The 13,161-nt window shown below is 40.9% G+C and overlaps 1 protein-coding gene across 2 annotated transcripts in view; it reads left to right on the top strand.

The window, feature by feature from the left end:
• Positions 1–13,161, top strand: part of ADAMTSL1 (ADAMTS like 1) — a 320,400-nt gene that overhangs the window by 132,618 nt on the left and 174,621 nt on the right. For both annotated transcript variants that reach the window (XM_039910787.1, XM_029055244.2), the window contains exon 7: positions 3,164–3,321. In XM_039910787.1, coding sequence (XP_039766721.1) covers positions 3,164–3,321 — 158 coding nt within the window. The remainder of the gene's footprint in view (positions 1–3,163; positions 3,322–13,161) is intronic.

Here is a 13,161-nt window from a genome sequence, read left to right as displayed (position 1 = left end):
GACTACCAAGCCCGTGCTCTTTCCACTAAGCCATCCTGCTTTAAATTCTTATTAAAATATGGACTATCCAATTTCCCACTCTAATCAGTGTCATTTTCAATATAGGTGTATCCAAGGAAGAGTCTCCCTTTGGTACAAAATTTTCTTTATATTTCATTCCAGTGAAGGCCATGGGACCTGGATCAGACACTCCTAAGAGAATTTGGCCATTTGCCTAATAGCCTTATGCATATAATCTGTCTTGGAACATTTTTGAACTTCTGCCCTATGACCTAGCATCCAGAGAAATTGCCTATCCCACTGTGAGGAGATATCCCAACCCAATATTAAGCAAATTTCCCATCATAGGGGTCCCCAGACCCCAACGACCAGAAGACTTGGGTAGGCCTGGCCCACTTTTAGAGGAATGAGCTTAGAGATCTCAGCTGACAGAGGAGTTCTGGGACTCTAAACTCATTCCTCTAGCAGTAGCCCAGTCCCTCCCTAGAATGGGCTTGAAATTCTGAGAAGGACCTGAAATCACTTTAGATTCCCAAGGGTTCTTCACACTAGGACTGACTTGACTAAAATGGACTAGTTGGTTCAACTTCACACACCACCACCACCTTGGAAATCTGGACTAATTTATGGCAGAATGGGATTAGGTTATAGCTCCATTTGCAGGGAATTTGGTGCTCTGGAAAAAATCATTTTCAGCCTGTTAATGCACCCCGGAACTTAGAGGACATAAGCCTACATCTAGAACTCTTTGGTGCGCAGTCAACTCTCCTCCCTTAGGAAAATCCTAACCTAAATTACTTCAGGAAAATCAATCAGTGGTATTCATTGAGCTCTTACTATGTTCAGGGCACTGTATTAAGTGCTCGGTAGAGTACAATACAACAGACTAGCAGGCATGTTCCCTGCCCATAATGAGCTTGTAGTCTAGAGGAGGAGGAAAACCAGGGTCTATCTTCTAGACTGTGAGCCCGTTGTTGGGTAGAGATTGTTTCTATCTGTTGCCGAATTGTACTTTCCAAGCGCTTAGTACAGTGCTCTGCACACAGTAAGCGCTCAATAAATACAAGTGATTATTTTAAAGATGATATCATCACCAACTTCATAATCGATTAAAGTGTATTGAGTACCTTCAAGATACCTTCCTAAACTTGCTTATGAACCCATTCTAATGTCTAGCAGCCCTGTAGTTAGGGAATTATCCATGTTCTGACCTGAGTGTAGTACAGAGGATAACATGTATTTCATGTTAATAAACTTTTATGTAATTGAAGATGGTTATTAACTCTTCCCTTACCTTTATATCTTTGGGCTCAAAATTTTCCAGGTCTCTTTTACAACCTCACAGTTATTTTTCCTGCTTTCCTCTGAGCTCTCTTCACATTTTTTGCAGTCTGAATTTGAAAGGCCCAAATGGACATGACTTTCAAATTTGGGCCTAATCAGTATAGTGATTCTATAGTGTAGTGAAAAGATTTCATGCTACTGTAGTTCTGCTTGTAAGCTGTGACTCCAGGATTCCTTTTTTAGCAACATAACATCTCTATCTCAGGTTCAGAATGTATTTGCCACCTTATCCTTGTGGGGTTGGAGGGTAAAGTGTGGTTTTTATTATACCAATTTTCTGTCCATGTTGAATTAACTTTGAACAAATACAAGCTGTTCATTTTTACCCCCCGAGTTAAAAAATATTTACCAAGTATATACAACTAAAAATGTTGTATACCAAATATGGGTTGGACTTCAAACTTTGCAAAAGATAAGTTTTGATATAGAGAAACCAAGCACTTTGCACACTGTCATCTGGTGAAATGTTTCTTCATTTTGCATAGGAAGAAACTGCCGCTATTCATTTCCCTAAATCATAAAATGGTAGTACAATCCAGGTATTTTGCTTCCCGATCCAGTATTCTGTCCATCAGCTCACATACCACCTACAGCTCATATACCACCTATGATGTATTATAATTTAAAATTAGACTTGTTTAGGAGGCTCCCAAAAGTAACTTTGATTATTTGTGTGGTAAACACAGCTGACAAATGATATAGGACATTGTTTCAAAATTTCCCAGTCATACAACGATACAAACATCACAAGTTTCAGAATCTACACTGTAACATGTCTAACCAATTCCATTGTATCATACTCTCCCGATTGCTTAGTACAGTGCCCTGCACACAATAAGCTCTCATTACTTACAATTGATTGATCTGTAGAATTGAACTGTTTTGGGGGTGTTTTTTTAAATGTGGGGTAATGTAGATTAGAACTCTCAGTCGATCATATTTGACCCTGAACCTATTATTAGTCAATCAATGGTATTAATTGAGCGCTTACTGTAAGCTCATTGTGGGAGTGGAATATGTCTGTTTATTGTTGTATTGTACTCTCCCAAGTGCTTAGTATTGTACTCTGCACATGGTAAGCTCTCAGTAAATACCAATAACTGATTGCCTGAGAGAGCACTAAACTAAGTGCTTGGTAGAATACAATACAGTAGAGTCGCTAGACACGATCCCTGCCCATAAGTAGCGTACAGTAGCATTTCCCCAAACATACAAGCTACTACCTAAACTCCGGAGAATAGTAGGGATCAGGTCACTCAGATCAGGACATACTATCAGACCCACTCCAAAAAAGTTTCCAAACATAGAAATTATGGCAAAAATAAAAGGGAGAGCCAAGAGGCAGGTTTTAAGATTAGTGTTTAATGATTACGCACATAGTAAGTGACAGGAAGGGGAAATCTACAGATAATACTTCAGTTTCATATTAACCAATAATTTTAATGTCTTCTCCCACCAATTCTTATCTGCGTTGCTGATAAGCAGCAAATGTACTAGTGTCTCTGTTCATCCTCTAGGAAAGTTCTAAATAGTGAAATGAATACAGGGCAGGCAGCAGATGAGAGGAAAAGCCAGGATCCTGGGTAATTCACACACTGGTTAATCATTCCCTGAGTAATTAAGATTGTGTGTGTGTGTGTGTGTGTGTGTGTGTGTGTAAACCTTTTGAATCCCAAGAATATTTCCCAGCCGTTTAAATGAAGAGATTCTGTTCTCCATTTAGTCGTAGATTTGGGGAATGACTAATGTGTCCGTGCTACGGAAGCTGTGGTGGTTTTGGGAGTGTCTTACTCTCTTCTTGTTTTGTTTTTGTTTGTAGATCTGGAAACCAAGACTCTCCAGGGAACAAAAGGTGAAAATAGTCTCAGCTCTACAGGCACATTTCTTGTGGACAATTCTAGTGTTGACTTCCAGAAGTTTCCGGACAAAGAGATACTGAGAATGGTTGGGCCTCTCTCTGCAGATTTCACTGTCAAGGTGAGAAACATCCATCTCTCTAATGGCCTGTTTAAATCAAAAATCTTCAAACAAAGTAATATACTGTCCCTAAAGAGATAAAGAAAGTGATGGAAAACTTGGAAAGCCTACTTTTCCCAAGTATTGTTTAATTCTATGATATTTAACAGGCTACAGTCTGCCCTTTTTTGGATTACTCGATTGAAAAGTAAATAGCTGACATATTTAAGGTTTCAGGGAAACACTTGTATCTACTTTTTTAGGCAAGGCAGAGCGCGATAGGTTTAGGGATCTGAAGGCAGACACAAATTCAATTAGAAAAATTGACTTAATACTAAGGTAAGTAACTTGTAAACATCCTTGATTGGCTGGTATACATAGCCTATAATGCAACTCAAATGCATAGACACTGATGATAGCATGGAGGTTGTTTTTGGTTCAGTTGTCATGGTTCTACTTGAAAGTTCTGCTTTCTGTTGCATTGGCAACAAAACTGAAATTGTTTCCTCCCATCAATGCTTCCCTATTCTTCACAGTAATGTAAAACACATTGCTGGAGACACTTTTCCCCTTTTTTAGGGAAAACACACACACCTCAGGAGAACATTTGGGAATCAGAGTAAAATAAAATTTCTTCCCCCCCACCCTCCCACCCCCCTGCCCTTTGTTTCTTCAGTAAGTCAGAAGGATCTGAAGGATTTCAGCTGTAAAGCTGTAAAACTTGTATCATTTCCAGGATTCTATACATTTTTCATCATGAGGTCTGGAGCTAGAGGACATTTGATTTAAGCTGATGCTTGATGACCTTGTGGCAGTTGGAAATAAGAACACTGAATTGGACAACGTGATAAGCATTGATATTGATCTGAAGTAATGCCCCGAACTATCATATTCTGTCTTTCAGAAGATGGTATTTCAATTAAATCCAGTTCAGAAGCCAACCACTGAATCTCATGGTGAACATGAAACTATTAGGAAGCAAATTAACCAGAGATAGGTCATGATTCCATAGACAGCTTAATACATTTTTAGTTGCTCAGAATCTCCCACCACAAAAATTTGGAACTTCAGAAGTGCATTAACATGAGACCATTAAAGTACCATTGAATACACTGTAATGGCTTACGGAACTGTCCTGAAATTTCCCAGGTGGTCTGGAAGCATTGGTGTGCTTGAAAGTTAAAACTAAATAATTGGGATGATCCAACTGACCCATCCTACCTTACTTCACTGATGTCTTACTACAGCCCAGGCCACACACTTCGCTTCTCTAAAGCTAGCCTACTCTCCAACCTTGATCTTGTCTATCTCACCTCTAACTCTTAGCCCACTTTCTTCCTCAGGCTTGGAACTTCCTCCCCCTTCATATCCAAATGTTCACCACTCTCCCCACCTTCAAAGCCCACCTAAAATCCCATCCTATCCACCTTCTCCTCACTGTAGATTATGCACTTGGCTGTGTACCCCTTAAGCACTTCGATGCTAACCCCAGTCCCACAACACTTCTCTACATATCCTTTTACTCTACCATTTACCCTATGTCATTTATTTTAATGTCTCTCTCTCCCTGGAGACTGTAAGCTCTTTGTGGGCAGGGATCACATCTACCATCTTTATTGTATGTACGTTTCCAAGTGTTCAGTACAGTGCTCTGCACACACAAGCACTTAGTAAATACCAGTTAATAATTGACAATAGGTTCAAGGTTCTGATCTAGAGCTATGTGTTCAAATAGCTCAGAATAGTCATCTGTCCTGAAGGGGGTTGTGTTTCTTCTCCTCTGGAACTCTTTAAAAATAGGATATTCTCATTCTTCTGGATGGTTTATTTAAATGTGGCTGTGTCTGAAATTAAATGAAGACACTAAATGATCCTTCAAGATCTCTTTCAGCCAAAAGAGACAATGTAGGTTGTGTGCTTTGTACAGTGCTTTGCATACAGTAAGCACTCAATAAATATGATTCTATGAAAGTAAATTGAGGGGAAATAAATTTCACCTTTTTGGAAAAAAAGTTTATATTGCTCTATGTTGTTTACAGCCTGTTTTACAAAGAATTCACATATGAAATATCCCATGTATCCACCAGAGATTCTTATCGTTTTGTAATTTGGCAATGATCCAGAAGCACAGGCATTTGTTTTATATCCCTTATATGTCATTTCAATTGCCTACCTTCCCTCAGCATTGCCCTTCTTAATCTTACACAGAGATATCTGTCTCTAGAGCAAGACCTATAGACACTTGACCATCGGCTTATTCCAAGTGACATGATTGCCCTGCCAATAATCGATACAACTGCAGTGTAGTATTTTTCGAATACATAAGAACGGACTTAAAAATCTGCTGAGATAGGTACTTTCCTCCATCCCTGAGAAATCCTAGCTTGAAGGCACTGATTTGCTTCCCAGGAAAACCTGTTCTTCTGCAAACAATTCATGGTAAGTACGTAGAGGGTGATCATGGAATTGTTGCTCGCAAAATCCCATAATAGCAAAAGTAGGAAGCACTCTCTGAAATTTGGAAGTGGTAGTTTCAAAACTAAAAGAAGGAGGTACTACTTTCCACATTATTCCATGTAATAAATATGTGGAATTTATTTCTTCTGAAATTTGGGAAGGCAAAAGATATGAATAATGGGTTTAGGAAATCTTTAGATTAACTCATGGACTTTAAATCCATAGTGGGTTCTTTAGTAAAAAAAAAAAGTTAGGGATGTGCTAAGGTTCATCCCGAACAATGAGGACTGCTGCCCAGGAGAGCAATTACCATACTCTTGTGTCCTTTGCTGTCATTATGCTGGAGGGATCATTATTAGTAATAATAATAATAATTGTGGTATTTAAGCACTTATGTGTCAGGTACCATACTAAGCACTGGGGGAGATACAAAATAATTAGGTTGCACACAGTCCCTGCACCACATGGGACTTATAGTCTTAATCCTCATTTTACAGATGTGGTAACTGAGGCACAGAGATGTTGAGTGACTTGCCCAAGGTCATACAGCAGACAAGTGGCAGAGCTTGGATTAGAACCTACATCCTTCTGACTCCCAGGCCCATGTTCTATCCACTAACCCACATTCTAACCGAGTGTGACATTTCTTAGATTCTAAATAGACACAGAGTTCAATTTTACCCTATTTTGAGGCGTATGTTATACTCTCTATATGTGAAACTATATGTGGCAAAAGCGTCATAAACACAAAGCCTTACTCACAAGTCCTACTCAAGTTGTCCTACACAACTGCATGCACTTGAATTTACCTATGGCATTGGGATACCTGCAAATAATCTGGCTTCCATATAACCCAATCCAAAATAATGGTAATTCAAGTGCAATAATTGCTGGCTACTCTAAAAAATCAGGGTAGACATGCATTCTGGGGACTCAGTTGGAAATTGAAATAAATAATTTTAATGGGAAATCCAAAGTTTACAGTAATAACAGATTTATTTTGCAGTTCCTTTGGCACGGTTTGCTGGTGGATCTCACAACACTGAATACACAAAACAAAAGTGTGATTTTATATGGTGGCCTTCCTGCCAAGAAGCTCAAAGTACTTTACAGCCATTATGCCAGTAATCCTCACAAAATCCCTGTGAAGTAAATGATGGCAAGCATGATTAGCCCTATGTTAGAATGGGGAAAATAGGCATAGCAAATTGAATGAATTTGCCCAAGGCCACACAAGAAGCTAGGAATCAATATTGAACCAGGGAAACAACACGGATTAGAAGAAATATTGCTCCCCTTTCATGAATTAGTCTAAGACATCTCAAAGCTAAGTGACCTTGTCATAGTGTCCTAAATATTTTGCTGAAAATAGGGGAGAGAATATGAGCAACACAAATGGCCAGGCTTGCTTTCCATAATATATTTATTTTTAAATATATTTATTTTCAGTCTTCCCCTCTAGATTGTAAGCTCCTTGTGGGCAGTAAAGTGTCTACCAACTCTATTGTACTGTACTCTTCCAAGTGTTTAGTACAGTGCTCTGCACACAGTTAGCCCTCAATAATTACCACTGATTGATTCTGAAGAGAAGAAATTAATTCTGAAGAGAAGAAATTACTTTATAAAATGTAAAACACTGACAGAGAGAACATTGCCAGGATTGCTAACATCAAGAACATTTTCAGAAGAACATTTCACCTGAATGATTTAGAGAGAAAGGAAACGTGAGACTTTTGAATTTCAGTAGTTTAGATGTTGTATCAGAGATTCATCAGAAGAAACTGGTGATCGAAATAAGCAAAATAACAATCTGAGTATAAAATAGAGCCTCGGCTGACTATGTGATTTTAACTGAAAAGGTCTCAAGTGCATTTTCCTCCCTTTTACCTTTGGAGGATTAGTGGATCTTCTGAAGCTCTCTAATAATTTTAGCTAGGTAAGAAAGGTGTGAATTTTATTTTTTTCCTATGCCCACTTCCTTCTACATCATCCTTGTACTTGAATTTGTCCCCTTTATTCACCCTGCCCTCGGCCCCACAGCCCTTATGTACATAGAGCAGCAGCGTGGCTCAGTGGAAAGAGCACGGGCTTGAGAGCCAGAGTTCATGGGTTCGAATCCTGGCTCTGCCACCTCTCAGCTGTGTGACTGTGGGCAAGTCACTTCACTTCTCTGTGCCTCAGTTACCTCATCTGTAAAATGGGGACTAAGACTGTGAGCCCCACGTGGGGCAACCTGATTACCCTGTATCTACCCCAGCGCTTAGAACAGTGCTCTGCACATAGTAAGCGCTTAAATACCAACATTATTATTATTATTATATCCATAATTTATTTTAATGTCTGTCACTCCCTCTAGACTGTAAACTCCTTGTGAGCAGGGAACATGCTGACCAACTCTGTTATAAGGTACTCTCCCGAGGGCTTAATACACTGCTCTGCAAATAGTAAGCACTCCATAAATATGATTGATAGATTGATCACATAGATGGGAAAAAGCTGGAGCTATGTTTGAATTACCTGAGCAGGTTGAGAGATAATTTAGAAGGTGAAAGGGGTCTGCCTTCCATGCTGGGGAGCAAATGTGCAATCATCATTGGGAAAAAAATTTTGAATAATTTGAGTAGTTAACTGTGATTGGGAATTTGTCAGAGCTCACCTTCAAGTAGTAGTATTTATTAAGGGCTTACTGTGTCCCGAGGGCTGTGCTAAGCACTTGGGAGAGTACCACAGAGGCAAAGGACGTGATCCCCGCCCTATAATTTCTGTGAGGAATTTTAGGTCCTTTATGATGGTTTCCACTAAGGAAGAAGAAAAGAACTAGGTCAGCAGGAGTGATTTTTCTGCCAGATTATGGTGGACTGACAACCTGGAAGTTTGTGAAATGGAATGCAAGAGCATTTAGAGAATTTAGCCCTGTCTTCCTGTCCCTGGCTTCAGAAAGCAGCGCTTTGGAAAATTTGCTCAAGGAAGACAGGGCATAAGGGAGTCAGTAGCAAGAAGAAAGTGTCAAAACAAAGACTTCAAAAAGACACTGGGAGAACACGGTAACAATAAGGTCAAGTAGGAGCAGAGGACTGTAGCTGGGAGTCTGGGTTCTAATTTAGGGGCAGTGTTGTTTATGTTAGCTCCATGTACATTGAGGTTGCCTCGATTACAGGTAATAATAATAATTACTGTGGTATTTGTTAAGTGTTTACTATGTGCCAGGCACTGTATTAAGTGCTGGAGTAAATACAAGCAAATTGTGTTGGACACAGTCCCTGTCCCACAGGGGTCTCACAGTTTCAAACCCCATTTTTCAGGTGAAGTAACTGAGGCACAGAGATGTGAAGTGACTTGCCCGAGGTCACACAGCAGACAAGTGACAGAGCTGGAATTGGAATCCAAGTCTTTCTGACTCCCAGGCCCATGCTCTATCCACTAGGCCATGCTGCTTCTCGAAGTCTGAGGGAAAACATCTGAGTTATGGATAGCAGCATCCCTGTTTGATGCAATCCAGGACTGCAGGTCTGTAACAGGTCAGTGAGAGGTGATAAGCAAGAACAAGCCAGGTAGTCAGTAATGTCAGGGAAGATTTAGGAACAGAACACAGTAGGAAGGCCAAAAGTCCACTAAGCTTGGGCCTGAAACACAGCTCAAGGGTAGGAGGTTCCAGAGTGTGAGGTTGTGAAGGAGCAATGATATAATACTGTAATCTTCCTCAGATCCTATGCCAGTGGTTCTTAAAAGAAAGCTTTGGCTGCAAGTACAGCCTCAGAGCCATGTTTCACCTCTACAATATCGCCAAGATCCGCCCTTTCCTCTCCACCCAAACGGCTACCTTACTATTACGGGCTCTCGTTATATCCCGGCTAGACTACCGTGTCAGCCTTCTCTCTGACCTCCCTTCCTCCTCTCTCGCCCCGCTCCGGTCTATTCTTCACTCCGCTGCCCAGCTCATCTTCCTGCAGAAACGATCTGGGGATGTCACTCCCCTTCTTAAACAACTCCAGTGGTTGCCTATCGACCTCCGCTCCAAACAAAAACTCCTCACTCTAGGCTTCAAGGCTCTCCATCACCTTGCCCCTTCCTACCTCTCCTCCCTTCTCTCTTTCTACCGCCCACCTCGCACGCTCCGCTCCTCTGCCGCCCACCTCCTCACCGTCCCTCGGTCTCGCCTATCCCGCCGTCGACCCCTGGGTCACGTCCTCCCGCGGTCCTGGAACGCCCTCCCTCCTCACCTCCGCCAAACTGATTCTCTTTCCCTCTTCAAAACCCTACTTAAAAATCACCTCCTCCAAGAGGCGTTCCCAGACTGAGCTCCTCTTCCACCTCTACTCCCTCTGCCATCCCCCCTTTACCTCTCCGCAGCCAAAGCCTCATTTTCCCCTTTTCCCTCTGCTCCTCCACCTCTCCCTTCCCATCCCCACAGCACTGTACTTGTCCGCTCAACTGTATATATTTTCGTTACCCTATTTATTTTGTTAATGAATTGTACATCGCCTTGATTCTATTTAGTTGCCATTGTTTTTACGAGATGTTCTTCCCCTTGATGCTGTTTAGTGCCATTGTTCTTGTCTGTCCGTCTCCCCCGATTAGACTGTGAGCCCGTCAAACGGCAGGGACTGTCTCTATCTGTTGCCGACTTGTTCATCCCAAGCGCTTAGTACAGTGCTCTGCACATAGTAAGCGCTCAATAAATACTATTGAATGAATGAATGAATGAATGATGTATTTTGACTTTTGGTTTTGTTTATATCGATAGATTTGCCTCTTTCTTGGAAGTAGAAAAACATCTTCAGCTATTATTTTCCTTTCTCTTTTCCATAGCCACATACCACTCTAATTCTGTTGGAAGAACCTGAACTACATGTGTGTCTGTGTTTTACTTTAAAAAAAAATAGCTCTAGGCCATACCCATGTATTAATAGTGGATTTCCTGGAGAATTACTATCCTGATAAGGACTTGGATGATTCTGTTCTCTCTGCCACTCTGTAATAATTAACCCACCAGAAGAAAAGATAAAGTGAACTCTGTGTCAGCAGCTTTAGCCAGGCCCTGCCTCCAGACTGGTAAATTAATGAGAGTTTGGGCAAAGTTAACTGAAAAATAAAAACACTTTAACTGTAGATAAATGATACTACCAATTGAGAAAGGATCTGACAAAGCCCATCCAAATGATGGGCTCACCTTCTAAAGGGAAGCAGTAATGTAGCCAGATCTTCAATGCAGACTTCTCAAATGATCAGGAAATGTAATGTTATACAGTCATCAATCAACTGTATTTATTGAGTGCTTACTGTGTGCAGAGAGCTCCTTGCCATTGGCTGTAAAGCACTCAATCATCCTGCCCCCTCCTACCTCACCTTGCTACTCTCCTACTACAACTCAGCCCGCACACTTTGCTCCTCTAATGTTAACCTTCTCACTGTACCTCGATCTCATCTACCTCACCGCCAACCTCTTGTGCACGTCCTGCCCAGGCCTGGAATGCTCCCCCCTTCATATCCGACAGAGGATCCCTCTCTCCTCTCCCTACTTCAAAGCCTTACTGAAAGCACATCTCCTCCAAGAGGCCTTCCCTGAGCAAGCCCTCTTTTCCTTTTCTTCAACTCCCTTCTGCATCACCCTGACTTGCTCCCTTTATTTACCCCCTCTCCCCCAACCCCACAGCACTTATATACATATCTGTAATTTATTTATTTACATTAATGTCTGTATCCCCCTTTAAACTGTAAGCTCACTGTGGGCAGGGAATGTGTCTGTTATAGTGTAAAAATGTTGGTATTTGTTAAGCGCTTACTATGTGCAGAGCACTGTTCTAAGCGCTGGGGTAGACACGGGAATCAGGTTGTCCCACGTAGGGCTCACAGTCTTCATCCCCATTTTACAGATGAGGGAACTGAGGCACAGAGAAGTTAAGTGACTTGCCCACAATCACACAGCTTGACAAGTGGCAGATCTGGGATTCGAACTCATGACCCCTGACTCCAAAGCCTGTGCTCTTTCCACTGAGCCATGTACTCTCCCAAGTGCTTAGTACAGTGCTCTGCACACAGTAAGTGCTCAATAAATGCTATTGACTGACTGAATGACTGACTATTAAGAGCTTGGGAGAGTACAATACAATAGAATTTGTGGACATGATCACCTTCTACAAGAAGTTTACACTGTACGGGGGAGACAGACATTAAAATAGATTAGGGATAGGGGAAATAGTATATAAGAATATTAATGTAACTGTTATGGGGCTGGGGTGAGTATCAAGTTGCTTAAAGGGTACATAGTCCTGATATTGCACCTCTTACTCTTTATTTTTATGGTATTTGTTAAGCATATACTATGCATCAAGCAGTGCTCTAAGTGCTGGAGTAGATACAAGTTTATCAGGTTAAACACAGTCCTTGTCCCACCTGGGTCTCACAGTCCAAAATGGAGGGAAGAGGATTTAATCCCCATTTTACAGATGAGGAAACTGAAGCACAGAGATGAATGTTGGATGAATTTTCTCTCTATCTAGATGTCTACATAATTTATCATGTGCAATATTGCCCTAGCCCCACATAACTTATGTAAATATCCTTCTATTCTACTCTTTCCCCTTTCTGTAATTTATTTTAATGTTTCTCTCCCCCTGTAGACTGTAAGCTTCTTGTGGGCAGGGATTGTATCTACCAACTCAATTGTATTGTACTCTCCCAAGCGCTTAATATAACACTCTGCAAACAGTAAGTGTTCAATAAATACCATTGATTGATTGACATGGAATCCACAAAGGTATTTCTGCTATCAGTAAATTTGCTGATTTTTTTTTTAAAGAGGAAAAGTAAATTCTTTCTGTGAGGTTTGGTCTCTGTGTATTCAAATGAGAAACCTCTTCTAATAGCTTCCAGCATAACCACACATCTCCCAAGAGAGCTGTAGATTTTTGTGAGCTAAGAAAGATCCTTCCAAGCCATGTGATTAATGCAGTATCCCAGAGCAAGCAATTAGATATCTTGTTTCTGACACACAGGCCTAAATGATATTAGTCTGTGCAAGAGGCCTCACATTTGTGGAGGATCCTGTATTGCTCCAGCTGGATTTTTTTTCCTTTAGGGAATTTCTATCACTGCTTGCTCTAATTAAAAAAGACTAGCACACTCTCAATGGAGCAGAGTTCTTGTCCATCCTGACATATCCTGTAGGATTTCCTTCTTCCTTCTCCCCCCTTATGAAGTTTTCAAGGCTTTCTCTGAAACTTTCCACGTTTTCCATATTTCCATCCAACTAGAATTCAGGTTGTCTGAATTCTTTTATTTTTCTTCCCAATCCTTTTTTGCCTAAAATCTTTTCTCTTTTATGTTGCTTTTCAGTCTTCATAACCAGAAGGGACAGATGTCTCAAAATTTAAAAAAGGTGAGGGGGTACTACTCTAAGTCTTT

Source organism: Ornithorhynchus anatinus, chromosome X5 (assembly GCF_004115215.2).
Source record: "Ornithorhynchus anatinus isolate Pmale09 chromosome X5, mOrnAna1.pri.v4, whole genome shotgun sequence".
NCBI classification, from domain to species: domain Eukaryota; kingdom Metazoa; phylum Chordata; class Mammalia; order Monotremata; family Ornithorhynchidae; genus Ornithorhynchus; species Ornithorhynchus anatinus.
The sequence above is the reverse complement of the archived record's forward strand: the minus strand, read 5'-3'. Positions and strand labels throughout refer to the sequence as shown.